The sequence below is a fragment of the Photinus pyralis genome, unplaced genomic scaffold (assembly GCF_008802855.1).
Source record: "Photinus pyralis isolate 1611_PpyrPB1 unplaced genomic scaffold, Ppyr1.3 Ppyr1.4_LG10, whole genome shotgun sequence".
Taxonomy (NCBI): Eukaryota; Metazoa; Arthropoda; class Insecta; order Coleoptera; family Lampyridae; genus Photinus; species Photinus pyralis.
The window spans coordinates 6,309,337-6,327,181 of record NW_022170250.1 but is presented as its reverse complement, the minus strand read 5'-3'; the positions used below and the strand labels follow the sequence as shown (position 1 = coordinate 6,327,181).

Here is a 17,845-nt window from a genome sequence, read left to right as displayed (position 1 = left end):
TACTTTGTGAGCGCACCCTGTATAATTCCAAATATTTTTAAAATGTGGAGAATATTCAACCATATCATAATACAAAAGCACTTTATGGAAAAATCTTATCTGCAAGGCATTAAGGTACTCCGCGCAATCGTTGACTCACCCTGTACAACTTGTTTACGGGAATTAACGATGCGTTTAGCACAAGAATTAAGTTGAGCGGAATTTTAACAGAGGAAAAAACAGTCACGTGAAGGTGAACGAAAAAGGAGCAATCGCATCGTCCGCCATGCTTCAGGTAAAAAGTGAGCACCTTCTTCTAGGGTTCCTGTGGGGAAAAGTCGGAACCTCACCTTACACCTCTAATGAACTTGAAGGCGGATCATCCTTTTATCTTTTTCATCGAGACCGATTCGAGGAATTCTTTTTATTGGCAATACCACAGATTAAATACAAAATCTGTGGCAATACTAAACACTGTGGAAGAAGGCCACGCGTACCTAGGCCTCAAATTCTAGCCTAGAGTCGTTCGACCCCTTCACGTCACTCAAAGCCATCCCACACGTGAGATGAGCCTAGGAATGACGGAAGGGGACGGCTCTAATCGTATCCATCCTCGGCCAGGTTCCCCCCCCCCCCTGCCCCGCATGGATCGTTTCAGTTGGACTAGCTAGAGCGGAACATTCACAAAGTATGTGGTGTGCCGTCTCATCGTCTATGTAACATCCGGGTCCGTGAAGTTGGAGTGTCGACTTAAATTTTGTGCTCATTTTGTGCTAATTTGTGCTGCTGATTTAAAATTTTGTGATCATCAGGTTAATGAGTAATTCAACTTTCTCTGATGACACCCAATTTTCACGCCGGAGAGTCAACATTGATATTTTCAAAATTTTCTTTTACTATAAATCTGTGCTCATTTTGTGCTAATTTGTGCTGCTGATTTAAAATGTTGTGCTCATAAGGTTAATGAGAAATTCAATTTTTTCTGATGACACCCCAACTTCACGCCGGAGTGTCAACAATGATATTTACAAAATTTTCTTTTACTATAAATTTGTGCTCATTTTGTGCTAATTTGTGCTTCTGATTTAAAATGTGGTGCTCATCAGGTTAATGAGTAATTCAACTTTTCCTGATGACACTCCAACTTCACGCTAGTGTCAACATTTATATTTTCAAAATTTTCTTTTACTATAATTTTGTGCTCATTTTGTGCTAATTTGTGCTGCTAATTAAAATTTTGTGCTCATCAGTTTAATTAGTAATTCAACTTTTTCTGATGACAATCCAACTTCACGCCGGAGTGTCAACATTGATACCTTCAAAATTTTCTTTTACTATAATCTTGTGCTCATCAGGTTAATGAGTAATTCAACTTTTTCTGATGACTCTCAAACTTCACGCCGGAGTGTCAACATCGATATTTTAAAAATTTTCTTTTATATAATTTTGTGCTCATTTTGTGTTAATTTGTGCTGCTAATTTAAAATGTTGTGCAGTTGTGCTCATCAGGTCATGAGTAATTCAACTTTTTCTGATGGAGTGTCAACATTAATATTTTCAAAATTTTCTTTTACTATTATTTTGTGCTCATTTTGTGCTAATTAGTGCTGTTAATTTAAATTGTTTGTAGGTGCAACAGGACGGTTCGCCTCCATCCGCAGGGTTAGGATAGTGTCCGTAGCGCATTTCAACCAATATTTTGCCCACCAGAAAAACCGATACGGAACCGACGCAATTCTTCCAACTCGTTTGGATTATCGCAAAGCGCGAGCATTTTTAAACGAGTTTCGTTGTCGCCCATAATTCCACTCGCGCTCACTCTTCATATGAAGCGGTACATATGCAATTTTTTTATAACATTCGAAAAAATTTGACCAATCTAGCTAGCTTGACTATTCTTGGGGGCGGGCTCACGTTAAACCCAACGTTGCCAATGGGGTCATCCCGCCTTCATTTTTTATTTCTGATCCACAAAGTACATTAAAAATAAAAAGACCCGTGTGTCCTCAATTTTTATTTGCGAGTAAAATAAACCCAAAATAAATTATTGAAAAGCTGTGTTTTTAGTCCGAATTTGAAACGCTTCAGACTAAATACGTCACAAACCTACAACCAATCACGTAGAAGTGAGCTGGCAACCTTACGCGAGGGTCTGACGTTTGTCACATTTGACGTTTTGAGAGGGATGTTTAACTGCATCTAGCACGAAAGTGACAAGTGCCTGTGACAGATGACGCAAGTTATAAATGCCATTCTCCTGCAATATTGCCAAGTCGTTATGTCATCTGAATGGTTCTAGGAGCTGATTGGTCGGGCTTATTACGTCACAGAGCCCGCCACAATCATATCGTTTTGAATAAACCTTTAAAACCGCACATGTTCATTACTTTTTGGCTAATCAGCCTCTATTTTTAAATAAACTTTTACTGTCCAAAAAAATGTTTTATGGTTTCAGGTACACGCTTATTAAATTAGAATTGCGGAATTCAACTATACTGTAAACCCCCATTGTAACCGTTCGTGCGAGTGAATTTAATTTGATATATCTTGAAGCGCGTTAAGAGAAATGTTTCCAAGCTAGGGTTAAAAATTGGATATCCTTTGGGATTAATCAGTTTTGTGAATGGGGTTCTGTTGCATCCAGATTTCGTTGGGGTCACGCTCAGAGCCGGATTTGGTATGGCGCCATGTGGGCCCGGGCATACAGCGGCAAATTTTTAGGGGCGGCAACCAAATTTGGGAAATAATTTTACAGTACTATCGTGGAAAAATAACATAATCTCATAAGAAATTGGTGTATGGTGTAACATATAACCTCACATTTCGGCTTTGTATTAAGATTGTGGAATATTTAGGGCTTCTCCCGCAAATGTTTTTGTTGAAAACGCTTAATTAAGGTGCCTTCTAGCCATTTTTATCAATTTCATAATGTACCTGGGGGGCTTAATAACACGATTCAGATGTTTGTATATTGGATTTCATTGTTTAAACTGGAAAATAAGCGTTATCTGAAATTGATGCCTTTTTTATTTAAAAAAAGGAGTACAGTTCTCTAAAAATTAAAAAGTTGTTTGACTGTAATTCAAACTACAGATACTCTGTTTCAGTAACACTTTATAAATCTCATAATTAATCTAAAACATGTTTTTACCACTAATTAAATCAATTTGAGCAAATTAGGAGAAAGAAAAGACTTTTTTGTAGAGTAAAAAATATTGCATATTTTTAGAAATAAATTTCGGTTAGGGCATAAAATGCTTTTAATTGGTTGGAGTGGAAAGGGGGGGGGGCGGCGATTTCGAGGGGCCCATGGGCAGAAAATATGTAGATCCGGTCCTGGTCACGCTGCTTCATGTAGTGGCTGTTCCAATTAGAGGAGGATCATTCCAACATTTTAGTAAATCTAGATGTCGGGCATTCAGAGTGTCAAAATGATCTCACTGCGAGTACCTGGGAAACGCAAAATAAAGAAAAAGTCATATCATTCCATTTGATTTTTTTAGGATTTTGGATCATAGTGTCAAAACTAGCCCCCTGGCGGAGAAGGATTCGACCAAATTAACTATATTTTGGTTGATTCTCGTTGCCCAAGGAATGCTCTTTTCAACGATACCAAATTTGTTACAATCATTATTTCACCAAAAGGTAGAGACAATTTACAATATGTCCCTGTGATATATTGACTTCTGTCCCAAGAGAAGGAGTTACATTTGCATCCTCCCATACATTGAGCGAAAACGTCATTACATTAGAATTACACACATTCAGCGCAACAAAACTGACTGACTTAAAGGTCAACCAATGACGATACTAAAACTACCAAAACCGTTCAAAGTTCAAAGGTAGATCGACGTTCAAAGTCCAAAGGTTGGTTACCGGTCAATGTCTAAAATTTGCTCACCGTTTAAAGTCCTAAAGTTGCTTGCTTATCAAGGTGATAATGATATTCAAGTTTCTTGTGAACTCGATATCAAACGTGAACGTGAACGCTCGCGAGGTTTTGAGTTATGATACTAGCGCTCGCCTAATTCGTTGATCGAAACGAATCAGTTGAATTCGTGATTAGGAATGGCTGACTTAATTAGTTATCGCAATTTCGTGGGTGCTGGGATAGATTAAAATTAGCAGAGGGGATTAAACAGAAGAGATTCGGTTTTGAACTGTAGAAGAGCTCAGCTATAATTCGGGTTCGAAACATTAGAGAGACGTAAAGTGGTTCGGAATTTAAACATTTTTTCAGAAATCTTATTTTTGAGCGACAAAAATTCTCCGCAAAGTTTACGGTAAATAAAAGTGAAAAGGGTCGGAAGCGGATTAAAGCCCCCTCTATACCTTTTCAATGGAACTTCAACTGAGGTGCGATATTTTTGTTATTTTTCTGCCCCTTTTTTCTATTATTAGCCTCTTCGTCTCTCGCCCAGTATTTCTTTTCTGATTTCTCTTGTTCCTTCTACCTCGTTTCCTCCCTTTTCGCTTCACATAATCTGCATTTTCTTTCTTCTTCCTTCCACATCCAAATATCGCTATTATTTTGAGATTTTCCGAGATTAGCTCCTCGTACCTGCTGTTTCTTCGTGAATTCTCCATTTTTTTTATCTCTGTCGCTGCACTTGTGTACCTTGGTCAAGTTCTTCTTTAGTCCTTTACCCTATTGATCTACTCCTCTCAACCTCTGCTCATTCGTTTCCTTTTCTTTCATAATTTTTTTTGTTCTCACCATTTTACTTCCTTCGTATCCTTGCCCTACTTCCTGCCTCTCCATATAACTTCTTGATTATGCTCTTTTTCTATTTTCCCATCCTCCATCATGTTTCGTACTTTATCTCTTTCCTTTTTAACGAGTCCAGTCCATGTAGATATACAATCGATCATGACTTTCGCTCTCTCATCTGAATCCCATTTGTATTTTCTCTAACATTCCCTTCTCTTCCTAGCCTTTCATTCAACACATTCTGCACGCATCTTTGCCACCTCTTTTGTAAATCGGCACTTCTTTCCATTTTTCCAGTACTCCTCCTCCTCCTCCCGTACCTTATTTATTAGATTCCTCAGCTTCTCCTTGTTCCTGTGGGGAAAATCTATTCCTCGTCCGTTATTTTATTCCTCCACGTCGCTTTTCCATTTTTCTCTTGACATCTCGCTCTTCCTTCGTTCTCTATCACTCTTCTCCCTTGCTTTCCTTGTAATACCTTTATAAAGTGCTGTTTCCCGTATTTATTTGTATTTGTCTCCCACTCATTATGTTTTTATTCTGTTTTCTCAATTCCCTGTCTTCTATCTCTCCATTTCCTTCTCTTTTCACCATTCTTCTGTATCGGTTTCTTTCTTATTATACACTCTTTGTTCTACCACTATTTTCCGTTATCTCTCTCTTCCCCATCATTTACCGTTTACTACTCTCCTTCATGTTTTTCCACTCCGTCTCTGTGCTCTCTCCAAGTCTCAACGGTATTTTTTAGCGTATTTTTTAAGAATTAAAAAAAGTTTACGTTTTGTCCGTCCGTCCGGACCCACTTCTGCCGTTTCGGACTACTTCTAGGGGAATGGTCGCCTATACCTTTAAGGTGTGCCAGGCGGTCACCAAATTTCGCTGTCTAAAAGGCCCCCCCCCCCCCCACGAATTATTTCCTGAGATGCTGTTTTTGAAAGTAAAACGTGCATCACTTGTACATACCACAACCAATTGGTCTCAGATTTTGCATATGCATACCTTTAGTGGTGCCAAGTTAAACTTTTGAAAATTGGGGGGGGGGGGGGGTAAACACATGTTCTACTCATCATGGTATTCGAATGAAAGGTCTCATCGAAATAAATTGGTTTGTACAAACTATAACTTTCCCGTGTGACTCTTTTTCGAGATCAGTGGGCGGCGGGGACTGAGGGGGCGGGGGTTACAAATTAATTTTATCTCTCATTGTATCCTAATTAAAGGCCTCAACGAAAGGAACCGTTTTTTACCAACTACTGCCCTTCTTTCTGTTCTCTTATCATAGTACGGGGTGGAGGGAGAGGGGGGGGGTGCAACCAGTTTTATCCTTCATGCTACTCTAATGAAAGGTCTCAACGAAAGGAATTAATTTCTACCAACCATAGCCCTCTTCCTCGACCTCTTATCGTGATCGGATATATTCCCTTATACCTCAAGAACGGATTGTCGGAAGAGGGTACTCGCAAAGGGCGATTGAGACGTCTGCAAGAAATATATCCATTGGTGATGTAAAAACAAAAGCTATTTCGGTTAAGAAACTGCGCTTTGTCTCCTGTTTGTTCATATCTGCATTTCCCTTCATCTTTGTATCTCTTTTGCTCAAAATCTCACGTTATTTCTCATGCGAAATTCTAAGGTTCAGTTTAGTCATTTTTTTTTAACGATTTGCACATGCGCAGTAGACTGATGCTGAATGCAAATGAGGCGCATGCTGGTGGTTACGTAACGGTCCCTTCGGCCAATGAGGCATAAGTAGGTGGCGTCCTCTGTGACGTCACAGCAGTGCTTCGGCAGTTTGACTCGGAGTAATTCGTCAGTTGGTTCCGGTACTTATAAACATCGGCCTCTGTACCTTGATTCGAATAATTTTTCCTTATATTTGGTCTATTGTTATGAACTAAAGCATTACTAATTGTGACCGAGTTTTGATTTTCAAAAACTTCATTTCATTTGTTTGGATGCGTAACTACTGTAATCTGAACGTTATGAATTCATATCGTTTTTTCTGTTTTTTAGATACTTAAAGTAATCGTTTTGCTATTTATTGCTTTTATCTACTGTCAATATGCAAGCACGTAAACACTCAGGAAGAGATACGGCAGTTCGAACGGTTAATCTCTATCCACGATTTTCCATCTTTTTCTTTTCAACCATCCGTATACTTCGTGTGTTCCTATTCTTCAATCAAAAATAATTCACGGCGATTTTTCTTAAAGAAAGGCAACCCTTAATTTGACATAAATAAATACCACTGGACCTCATAGACATACTGTCCTTCTATAGAATATGCTGTCGATGTGGCAACGAATCTCGTAACAACGATAATAATCCAGAAAAATGAAACAATGAAGCTGTAAGTTAGTCATCCGTCGGCAAACTTCACTTCGATGAAATCTCTACTGGCTAGTTTTTTTCTGGGCGTGGTTTTTTCGAACGATATGGATATAAATGAATTTTCCTCATTCAATACACAAAAGGACCCTATGTCTGCACCGCTCTCTTCCTCCTTGACTGACAGTTTTACAGTCTTTGACCGCGTGACCTTCTTCGCCGCAGTTAAAACAGCTTGAGTTTCGATCCACTCTATTGCAGCTTACCAAGCATCTCATGCACCTCGATTGGTCGGTCCGATTACTCCCCCCTCCCTCCCCCCCCTCCACCTTTCTTCGTTGGAACAGACACATGAAATATTTACTAGAAGCAATGAGGGAGGTGCTAAAAAATGTTTAAGATCAAATGAGGGCAAGTGCATTTTAGAGCTTTGAAAGCCGCTTTGAGAAATTGAATGTCTACTTGTAATATCGTATTCTTTTAGAGAGAATCTTCAAGCGTTTTCCAGGTATTTTCAAGAGCCCCCTAAAGACATTTGGCTTCAGAAATCTGCAACAAACCTGAATGGGTTTTTTAAAATTTTTTTTTAATACATACACAGTGCAAAGTATTTGTCCATAAGAGCCTTCAGGACTATACCAACCTTTCAGATGTTTTATTGGCCTTTACGCTCTTAACAGGTGATCGCTTCGACGGTTACTAAAATTTTGAATTTGTGTGAATTTGTATTTTGATAAACTTTACCGCTTCATAGCGAACATAAAAAAGGCGATAGGTAACAAGTGATAACAAGAAACGTAATGGGGAAAGAGTTTCGTTCCGTTGTGTTTAAGGTCGAGCACGTGACGAAAATGCAGGTTTATTATTCGTTTAAGAAGGTATGCTAGTCGAGGTTGTTGCGTTCAGAAAATGGGTCCCGTTTCAGAACTTCTAACGGGCGAGATTCGAATAACGAGAGAAGTGGAAGAGCGTTCGTTTTAAGCTGATTTTCGCGAGCAAGCACGTATTTGGGTATATTCTTGGTTTATTTCTAGTAGAAATGCTCAATGTCAAGAGCGACCACGCGCAAATACCAGTGTGTGAAAAAATTGATACCCTGACGACATTTTTAGCGGCGTTGCGAGAAATATCTTCATGTGTATGTGTGAAGATTTGCGGTTGTAACTCGAGAACTGGAACGTGAGTGAAATCAATCCGGATAGTAAAGAATTAGCAGTTTAACTTCGAGTAAAAGCATATTAAATCACCGGCACTCCTCGTGACGAACAAAAACTTTCGATTCGAAGGAATGCCTTTGATTTACGATTGGTAAAATATAGGCGAAGGAACATTTTCGAGTCGAAGACCCACTTTTCCAATCAAAAATAGACGAACAGATTTTTTCGGATCGCTAACAGTAACGGCTGGTTAAAATCAGGTTTCTAGGTGCATGGCATTGAACTGATTTTTTTTGTGGAATTTTAACGGTTTAACGGTCACATTCGAAGGATCTTCTACGGAGTTTGCACCGGCGACGTGGAGAAATCAGATTGCTCCAAAGTGAGGTGGGATTACACAAAGGTGCAAAACACTTAGGGAGTTGTACGACAATTAAACATTCTTGAGTACAGGATTTCAGACTACATGACTCCCGAATACCGCCACCACGAGCCCTTTTAATGTGGTAATCCGGGACAAGGAAGCCTGTAAGAACAGTACAGAATTTGAGAAAGGAGAGAAGGGCTCCAGGTTGAAGAAAGGGGTGAAAATAAGTATAATTACACTTTATATAGTAACAAATAAGTGAACTTAATTCCGGTGAATTGTTCCAATATAATAAACATGAATTTACTTCATATGTTCACCGCGTCTTAAATCGAAGTGTGACTACATGTGCAATCAATGTGCAAACAAGGGAAATAATGGCGTTCCGTCATTTTAATTTGGGGGGGGGGATAAAATCGTGAAGTTGCCCCCCCCCCCAACTGTTTTTTGAATATCTTTTTTTCGAGAAATGTGCAAACGAAAAATCGTAGTGTGCCTAAATGTGCAATCAGTGTGGAAACGAAGTAAGTATTTGACGTTTCATTATTTTAATGTTGGGGGGGGGGGTAACTTCACGCGTATTTTCAAGAAAACTGCGTGTTAAAACCCCGAAATGTACTATAAACAATGCGGTAGACGAACGTCATTGTGAAGTATACGTAATGGTTGTCCGAGCGTTACCTAACTCAGTTGCGTAAGGAATTACATTACGTAACTGTTGATGAAATGTGAGACGTTCCAAACCTTGCGCGTCATTAGAACAAATTGATAAACACAACACTTTACGAACTAATCATTATCTTATTTTCATGATAGGTACCGTTTATCTATATACAGGTACTTAGCCCGCTTTTGAAGAAGTATAAATAACCGCATCACTTTGGAAGAGGCGTCGTAGTTTCTCGCCAGTCATCATCAACATGCACATCAAGATTTTGTTAGTTGGCCTTTCCCTGTGCTTCGTTGTTTCGGCATGTATGTTTTCTGCTGGGTAATTAAAAATTACTGCTCTAGTCTCTCTAAAACAGATTTAAGAAAGTGCGCCACCTGCAGCGGTGCCAAGGGCAACGACTGTATAACATGTAGGAATGGTTATGATAAGGCGTGCTCTGCTCCATATGACCAACCTCACTCCAGCTGTGTGAAATATGTCGATACAAGTAAGTCAAACTAATTTTAAGTGTTGTAAGATAATATGTACACATTTTCTATAGCGAGTAACTATACTGTAAGGAGATGCGCATACAGAGCAAGTTATTATACCAATCCGTGCGACAGCATACCTAACTCTAAAGACTGTTCTTCTTGCGACAGTCGCAGTTTCTGCAACGACGAACAAGATTGGGAACCGAAGTGCCCGGGAGAGTAGTGTGCGACAAAACAGCATGTCATAGTGTAGTTTACGATATCCTAGTTCGATTTTGAAATTAAGACTTGTACCACAATTGTATTTTATATCCTGTTCTATAATAAAGTCTTGACCACCACTTGCCGAAAAAGAGCTATCCTCTGGCTATACCTGGCTAGCCGTCTGTCAACCTCACAGTAGGGCCCCCTGGTAACAATGTCAGCAGTAATGGCAGTTGTTGATGGACGATAATGCAGCTCGAATACACTACAGTGACTGTATTAGGACAGTTGCGACTACAGTGACTGTATTAGAACAGTGGCGACAACTTATCATAATCCGCCATATTGGAGCTAAAAAATGGTTTGATTGTATGATCAATATACCTTGTCATGACAAATTGTGACTGTAGAATAATAAATGTCAGTTTCATTTTTGTGCTGCTAAGTGCTCATCAGGTTAAAGGAAGTAGAAGAAATTAAAGCGAAAAAGTATAATGAAGAAGAAAAGGAATCAGCGAAAGAAGTGCAAAAGGAAGAAAAGCATACGAAGGTGGAACAGAGAAACATTAACGTGATGCAGAGGAAAGGAACAGAAGAGAGAAGCACAGGAAGGTGAAGTAGATAAAAGAAGCATAAAAAAGAGTATACAGAGTATAAGAGCTCTCCATACGTACCCTCCACTATACAGAGATACCTTTTCTCAAAGGCTACCATCAGAGTGCTGAGTACTCTTCTGCGGGGAGAAAGCATGTGAATAGTGTATGATAGCAAACGTCACGAGAAACTTTGCTTTTATTTTTCCTTATACTTAATACTTCTAAATTCGGTACCAGGAGCACAGATACGTAATTTTATGTTTTCATTTACGCTTTTAGGAGATATTGAAAAAGCACACAGAATCGTAGTGTGATTCTAAGAAACTCACCTTGATTAAGGTGGTATTAGGCGCACATAAATCAAAATTACGATACTGGAGGTTCCCAAATGTTGCAAACTATTTAGGAGCCTCTATTTTATGTCCTTCTGATACTGAATCGCCAGGAAAGTGGCATTGGGCGCACAGATAAGAAAATTTGATTTATTGTTCATTAGGGACACTATGCAAAATTATCAGGAGTACAGAAATTAAGATATTGGGTGATTGCAAATGCATTAAGAACTTAGATTCTTAAAATTTTTCGATACTTAACACTTACAAATTGGATTATCCAAAGCGTTACATGGAATTGGGGAATTTACATTTACTCCCTCCTGATACTCCATTCTCAGGATGGCCGTATTGGGCACAGAGAAAGGGGATTAAGGTATTCACCACACTATAATTTTATAAAATTATCAATAGTGTAGAAACAAAGAAATTTGATGATCGCAAACGTTACAAGGGATTTATTATTTTATAATCTCCTGATAAATAATCCCTAAGAAGGGGTGCAAAAAAATGAAATTTAATTAATTTTTTGCTAACGCTTCTAAAAAATATTGGAAAGTAACAGAAATAGGTAGTTGGGGGATCCTAAGGAGCAGAGGAGGCGGTTGCAAATACTACCAAAAACATTTTTTAGCACACAGAAAGGCGGTACTAAGCGCATTTATTTTTTTTCGTTTTTTGGTTAAAAAAACATTGAAACAGAGCAAAGAGTGATAATGTGGTTCTTATATTTTATAGTTCCCTGATACTAGGTTACCAGAAAAGCGGTACATTTTTAGAAAAATATTAAAAAGGAAACATAGAGAAGTATTGTGGTGCTAGGAAGCGCACTTGAAATCTGTACAAGTATCAGAAGCACATAGAAAAATGTTTTGAATGATAGCAAACTGTATAAAAGATTCATCATTCTTCATTCTCTTGAGACTTGATCCCCAAAAAAGTGATTTTAAACGCGGGTCCGTGAAGTAGGAGTCCCGACTTGAAAGGAATTCAGTTCCAAGTATCTCATAATTTTGTGCTAATTTGTGCTGCTAATATAAAATTTTGTGCTCATCAGATTAATGCGAATTTCAACCTTTTCTGATGACACTCCAACTTCACGCTTGAGTGCCAACATCGATAGTTTCAAAATTTTCTTTTACTATAATTTTGTGCTCATTTTGTGTAAATTTAAAATGTTGTGCTCATCAGGTTAATGAGTAATTCATTTTTTCTGATGACACTCCAACATCACGCTGGAGTGTCAACATCGATATTTCCAAAATTTTCTTTTACTCTAATTTTGTCCTAATTTTGTGCTAATTTGTGCTGCTAATTTAAAATTTTGTTCTCAACAGGATAATGAGTAATTCAACTTTTTCTAATGACACTCCAACTTCACGCTGGAGTGTGAACATCGATACTTTCCAAATTTTCCTTTACTATAATTTTGTGCTCATTTTGTGCTAATTTGTGCCGCTAATTTAATATTTTGTGCTCATCAAGTTAATGAGTAATTCAATTTTTCTGATTACACTCTAACTTCACGCCGGAGTGTCAACATTATTTTCAAAATTTTCTTTTGCCGTAATTTTGTGCTCATTTTGTTCTAATTTAGCTGCTAATTTAAAATTTTGTGCTCATCAGGTTAATGAGTAATTCAACTTTCTCTGATGACACTACAACTTCACGCTGGAGTGTGAACATCGATACTTTCCAAATTTTCTTTTACTATAATTTTGTGCTCATTTTGTGCTAATTTGTGCTTTTCATTTAAATTGTTTGTAGGTGCAACAGGACGGTTCGCCTCCATCCACAGGGCTTGGATAGTGTCCGCAGAGCATTTCAACCAGTATTTTGCCCACCAGAAAAACCGATACGGGACCGACGCAATTCTTCCAACTCGCTTGGATTAGCGCAAAGCACAAGCATTTTTAAACGAGTTTCGCAATGAATAAAGAATACCAGGAAGGAGCATTAAAATGTTAGATTTATATCTTTTATTGACATTGGTGCGGGAGTAACTTAAATAATTAAAGCCGAGCACGATCTGAACTGAATACAAATATACTTTACCTTAATCATACAGTGTCTAAAACTACCCCTTGACCCGGTCAACCTTTAGAAAACTGCATCGCGCTTTATTGGGAACTTGTGGAATTGTATCAGGGATTGCTGACGTTGGGTCGTAGTGGACTCACTTTCATTTCCGAAACACGCTTTAAGAATAGCCGTTAATAGCAGGGAAACCCAATGCGAAATTTTGGGATTTAAGCGAGCGGATCAGATTAAAGTAAGGTGGGTTCGGAACAAAATATTTTGTACAAAGCCACTGTCCCTTATCGTGATCCTTGCAAGAAGCTCGCCTATTTTTTCGCCACATGGTCCGTGCATCACCCAAGCAGTAACGATTTGTTACAAAACATTCCGTTAGTAGGGACAGTGGAATGAAGTTGACACGGAAACGAGACCCTGTACCTCAAAAAGGGGTGGACGTGTTGGGTTACTTTTTCGTGCACAATCCAGCACAAACGATTGGAACAATACATTTCGTTTGTGCTTCCATTATCGTGCTAACTTCACGCACCTGAGGAAATCTCCATTGTTTTGTTTTGATTGGATCTAGAAACCCTTGAACGCGTGCGCCAACGCTACACCATTGTTTAAAACAATGACCACACTAATAAAAGAGACATGTTTTGTAGATTAATTCCAAAGTGAGCGTGATTGTCTGTAAAATGGTATAGGTGTGGTAATGGAGGTTAAAATCTAGGCTGATGTAGGGAACACTCTTTTAGTTAGCATAGGTATCAATGTCCAGACTTCAATTTCAAAATAGACGATGGAAATCGTGCGTGCGCTTATCAAGTTACTGTGACATGGTGCTCAAGGCAAACTTAGGTATATACAGGAAATGAAAACCAATTTCTCATCAAGGTGACGGTAAGATACTAAAGCTATTCATAGTGTACCCATTAAAATTCAAGCACTTTGCATTCAGCAACAAGGCTAATTCACATACGCAATTGATACTATTAAACCACACGTCCAAGCATGGCCACCCAAATCCAAAGCTTTTACGCAGACTCGACCATTTTGATTACTGGAGCGACCGGACTTGTGGGCAACTACCTCATCGAAAAATTGCTCAGATCGTGTCCCAAGGTAAAGAAGGTCTACCTGCTTATTCGAGGCAAAGGAACAAAAAATGGCGCCGATCGACTGGTCGACCTCCTGACGAATCCGGTAGTTTCCCACAGTCGATTGGTAAGACTTTAATGCTCAACTTACAGGTCTACAATGGACTGAAGAAGAGCGATCCTCAACTTTTACTCAAACTCGAGGTTTTAAAAGGCGACCTGCAATTGGAGAAGCTCGGTTTGGACGAGGATGATTTGGGAAAGGTTGTGAGTGAGGTGAACTGCATTTTTCACGTAGCGGCGACGGTGAAGTTTACGGACAAGCTTCGAAATGCTGTTCTTATAAATGTTAAAGGAGTTGATAGCCTTATTGGTATCTGCCGATTAATGCAAAATTTAAAGGTGAGCCTTTGTTGGCCTTGAACAAATGCAAGTTTTAGTGCCTTAGTCAGTGGTCTACGTGTCAACTGCTTTCTCGCAAGTCGCCAACATGAATGAGACACTCTCCCCCAGTTTTGTGGACAGTGATCAGCTGATAGAAATGGTAGATCACACCGATGACAGTGGATTACGCAAAATTACGCCTCAGTAAGCACGTACTGGATCAATCACGGCAATCTTTCGGCAGAATTTTAGGGGAATGGCCCAACACCTACAGCTTCTCTAAGAATGTGGCGGAAGACATACTTCGAAGAAAGGGCAGAAATCTACCAATAGCAATCGTTCGTCCCTCGTTAGGTAACCCTTTAGTTTGTAAATCAATGCAGCTCGCATTATACGTTTGCAGTTTTACCTCCGTGCTCAGAACCGAACGGCGATTGGTCAAATTCGCCCGACTGGTTTTTCGCGTATTGCTCATCAGTCAGCTTGGGATTATGGCATACCACAAAGTGTAGCTCTAAGGACGTAGTCGACATGGTCCCCGTGGATTATGTCGTAAATCACTTGCGGCCGGATGGTTGATGGGAACAACCTGGTGATTATCTGTTATCCATATTTCATAATTTCGAATACACGTCATTTGCAGGAAAGTGGAAAACCCCGAAGTTCGTATTTTTAATTGCGTGAGCAGCAATCAGAATCCGATAACGTGGGGTAAGAATGATCGAGACATGCCAATTTCTAATTGCGTGTTCACCAGGTCGCCATCGACAGCTTCTGCAGAAGTACGACTCAATAATACCAGCAAGTGAGAGGTTCTTCAATCGTTTCCTTATCTTCTCCAAGAGCGACATGCTATTGAGTCTTATTCAGCTATTCTTTCTCCCTGTGGTTTATTTAATGAATCGCAACGTTTCATTTTTTGGAAAACAGCTCTCGTAATATGAGTTTCGACATCCAATCCGAAGACATTGTATAGAATACCATGTAGTTCGCTTGCTCGAACTCATATCACGAGTATTTAAAGAAAGGTTTCACAAAAAGGAAACAAAAATAGAAGTTCGCCCCTGCCGCCGAGCCGCCACTGAGTTAACCTTGCGTTTCGTTCCTCGCGCCAGGCGTCAGGTGATTCATTCTTCGCTTTCTCGTGCTCGTGTTCACATTCACATCGTTGTCTTGCGTGTTTCGACGATTTTGGTATCTGAGTATAACTAAATGATTTTATTTTAGCGGTTTTTATTAACCATAGGTATTATTTTTAGGCCTTTTTCGCCCGTATGTAATTTTTTACTACACATGGGCAAGTCCAACAAGCGGCATCGCTCTAGGAGCAGGGGGACGTCAAAAAGCGACCTACGAAAACGCCTTCGTAGGCTTGAGAGACTTTTAGAGGATAAGGAAAATGTGGACGGCGGCCATGACAGGCAGTCTCGGCCTCCTTTTCCTGCTATTAATAGAAGATCGGATTCCCGGTCTAAACGCGACTGCTCTGATTGCAGTTACAGCAGCGTTGAAAGCTTAAGCATTGCTGATGTTCCATCAACAAGTAGGCATCTTAGACGAAGACGTTCTTTGTCTGCTGAGGCTTCGTTAAGCCTTTCGCCTGCTCCTTCTTTAAGGGCAGGTGACAAATCCCAGACTTCTTTAAGTCTTTCTCCTCACTGTGAGGCTGAGGACCTACACGGAGCGGATGGTAGACCAAAGCCTAGAGCTCCTTTGAACTCGACTAACGGCCCTGAGACCGAATTGGAAGAAAATGTACTCATCATCGACGACGGCTCTTTAGCCCTTGATGATTTTGGAGACGTTTTAGGAAATGATTGCCCTAGTACTCCAGTTAAGGCGGACTGTTTACATGAGGCACTTTCCTCAAGGTGGAACTACATTGTAACAAATGGCCTTTCGCAGGAAAATTTACTTTCCTTAACTCAACGTTATGCAGTCCCGGAGAACTGTCCGACACTTAACTCACCTAAGCTAAATCCCGAAGTTTTAGCAATTTTGGCCAACGATCGGGTGGCTCGGGACAATTTTAATAAAAGTATCCAAACGAAACTCGCAACTGTTTTGGGAGCTATGGGAAAGTCTTTGACAGCTTTGCTGAATGACAATCCTATTCCAAAAAAGTTACGTGATGAAATTGTAGCCCCTTTGGGTGATGCTAGTCGTTTACTGGCGCACACCTTTCACGACATCTCTGACTCTAGGCGTAATTTGATTTTACCAACCCTTAACAAAAACATTAGGGAGGTTCTAGGGAGAACTAAACCAGGAGATTTCCTTTTTGGATCAGATGTTTCAGAGAGCGTCAGGGAAGCTAAGTCTCTACAGAACGCAGGAAAGGAATTAAAGGCGGCTACTCCTTTGCAATTCTCAGCTTCATACAGAGGTGGTAGGAACTCTGGGCGAATTCGTTTGAAGCCTGTGTTCACATCAGCGAAAGACCAGCGTTCTTTAAACCGTTACGGCCCGACTCGTCAAAAGGGACAGTCGAGATCATTCCGAGGCCAGCAGTCCCATCAGAAGCAGGGGAAATACAGACGATAGAGCAGGTAAGCCCAATTGGTGGTAGGCTCTCACTTTTCTATGACAAATGGTGTTGATTACTTCAAATCCCGTAATACTGAAATGGATTAAAGGCTATGCCTTGCCATTTTGTAGTTCACCTAGTCTAGAGCAAGTACCCCCAACAAAGACCTGGACGACTAAAGACACTGCTATGCATGAGGCAATTAAGTCTTTACTCAATTTAAATGCGATAAGCAAGTGCAGTCCTTGTCCAGGGCATTTTATTTCTAATATCTTTTTGGCTGATAAATCTGATGGCGGTAAACGATTCATACTTAATTTAAAACATCTTAATTCCTTTTTACAAACATCTCATTTTAAAATGGAAGACATTCGAACGGCCTTAAGGCTTGTCAAAAAAGGGTGTTGGTTCACAACTATTGATATTAAAGATGCCTACTTCCATATAGCCATTGACCCAAAATTTAGAAAGTTCTTGAGGTTTCAATTTAATCACGATCTGTATGAATTTGCATGTTTGCCTTTTGGGTTGGCTTCAGCCCCTTATGTGTTCACAAAACTAATGAGACCTGTTACACAATGGCTTCGATCTAAAAACATTATTTGTGTGTGTTATCTGGATGACTTTCTGTTATTCAATTCTTCGTATGAAGGCTCCTTACATGACACTAAGGTAACCGTAAATTTTTTGAAGTCTTTAGGGTTTTCTATAAACGTTAAGAAAAGTCATTTGAACCCCAGTCAAACCATTAGATTTCTGGGGTTTTTATTAGACTCAGAACTATTGAAAATTTCTTTACCTGCAGAAAAGAGGGAAAAAAATAAAGATTTGGAGTAAAACTCTCCGGTCTAAGTCTCAATGCAAAATTCGTGATCTGGCGCAGTATATAGGATACCTGGTCTCTGTTTGCCAAGGCGTCAAGTACGGGGGGGCTCATGTTAAGCTCTTTGAACGCCACAAGTGTCTAGCACTAGCAAAAATTAATGGGGATTTTT

General features: G+C 39.6%; 3 protein-coding genes across 8 annotated transcripts; all 3 read left to right on the top strand.

The window, feature by feature from the left end:
* The first annotated feature begins 1,594 nt into the window (after window positions 1-1,594).
* Window positions 1,595-15,252, top strand: LOC116161523 (putative fatty acyl-CoA reductase CG5065). Of its 5 annotated transcripts, none has more exons than XM_031474887.1 (9): window positions 1,595-1,813; window positions 12,588-13,736; window positions 13,787-14,045; window positions 14,093-14,341; window positions 14,388-14,527; window positions 14,568-14,677; window positions 14,727-14,915; window positions 14,967-15,034; window positions 15,081-15,252. In XM_031474887.1, exons 3-7 carry the CDS (start codon window positions 13,854-13,856, stop codon window positions 14,900-14,902), a joined length of 867 nt encoding a protein of 288 aa, XP_031330747.1. In that variant the 5' UTR covers window positions 1,595-1,813; window positions 12,588-13,736; window positions 13,787-13,853; the 3' UTR covers window positions 14,903-14,915; window positions 14,967-15,034; window positions 15,081-15,252. The 5 variants fall into 5 exon arrangements, with proteins under 5 accessions (XP_031330747.1, XP_031330749.1, XP_031330748.1 ...); XM_031474889.1 differs by having other exon boundaries at window positions 12,588-13,742; window positions 13,801-14,045; window positions 14,111-14,341; XM_031474888.1 differs by having other exon boundaries at window positions 12,588-13,742; window positions 13,801-14,045; window positions 14,967-15,029.
* LOC116161524 lies at window positions 9,178-10,032 on the top strand. The gene is made up of 3 exons (XM_031474890.1): window positions 9,178-9,517; window positions 9,571-9,702; window positions 9,757-10,032. Exons 1-3 carry the CDS (start codon window positions 9,463-9,465, stop codon window positions 9,909-9,911), a joined length of 342 nt encoding a protein of 113 aa, XP_031330750.1. The 5' UTR covers window positions 9,178-9,462; the 3' UTR covers window positions 9,912-10,032.
* Window positions 15,253-15,420: 168 nt separating the features above from the next.
* Window positions 15,421-16,869, top strand: LOC116161522. 2 transcript variants are annotated; one of them, XM_031474883.1, is made up of 2 exons: window positions 15,421-15,525; window positions 15,583-16,869. In XM_031474883.1, the coding sequence occupies exon 2, from the start codon at window positions 15,617-15,619 to the stop codon at window positions 16,865-16,867; it is 1,251 nt and encodes a 416-aa protein (XP_031330743.1). In that variant the 5' UTR covers window positions 15,421-15,525; window positions 15,583-15,616; the 3' UTR covers window positions 16,868-16,869. The 2 variants fall into 2 exon arrangements, with proteins under 2 accessions (XP_031330743.1, XP_031330744.1); XM_031474884.1 differs by having other exon boundaries at window positions 15,425-15,517.
* The last annotated feature ends 976 nt before the right edge of the window (window positions 16,870-17,845 follow it).

Excerpts from the sequence above, each read along its gene's own strand:
- LOC116161523 (XM_031474887.1), top strand. The coding sequence starts at position 13,854 with ATGGCCACCCAAATCCAAAGCTTTTACGCAGACTCGACCATTTTGATT. Across the intron at positions 14,046-14,092 it reads TCGACCTCCTGACGAATCCG|GTCTACAATGGACTGAAGAA; the intron begins GTAGTTTCCCAC and ends CTCAACTTACAG. Across the intron at positions 14,678-14,726 it reads AATCGTTCGTCCCTCGTTAG|TTTTACCTCCGTGCTCAGAA; the intron begins GTAACCCTTTAG and ends ATACGTTTGCAG.
- LOC116161524 (XM_031474890.1), top strand. The coding sequence starts at position 9,463 with ATGCACATCAAGATTTTGTTAGTTGGCCTTTCCCTGTGCTTCGTTGTT. Across the intron at positions 9,518-9,570 it reads GTGCTTCGTTGTTTCGGCAT|ATTTAAGAAAGTGCGCCACC; the intron begins GTATGTTTTCTG and ends TCTCTAAAACAG. Across the intron at positions 9,703-9,756 it reads TGTGAAATATGTCGATACAA|CGAGTAACTATACTGTAAGG; the intron begins GTAAGTCAAACT and ends CATTTTCTATAG.
- LOC116161522 (XM_031474883.1), top strand. The coding sequence starts at position 15,617 with ATGGGCAAGTCCAACAAGCGGCATCGCTCTAGGAGCAGGGGGACGTCA.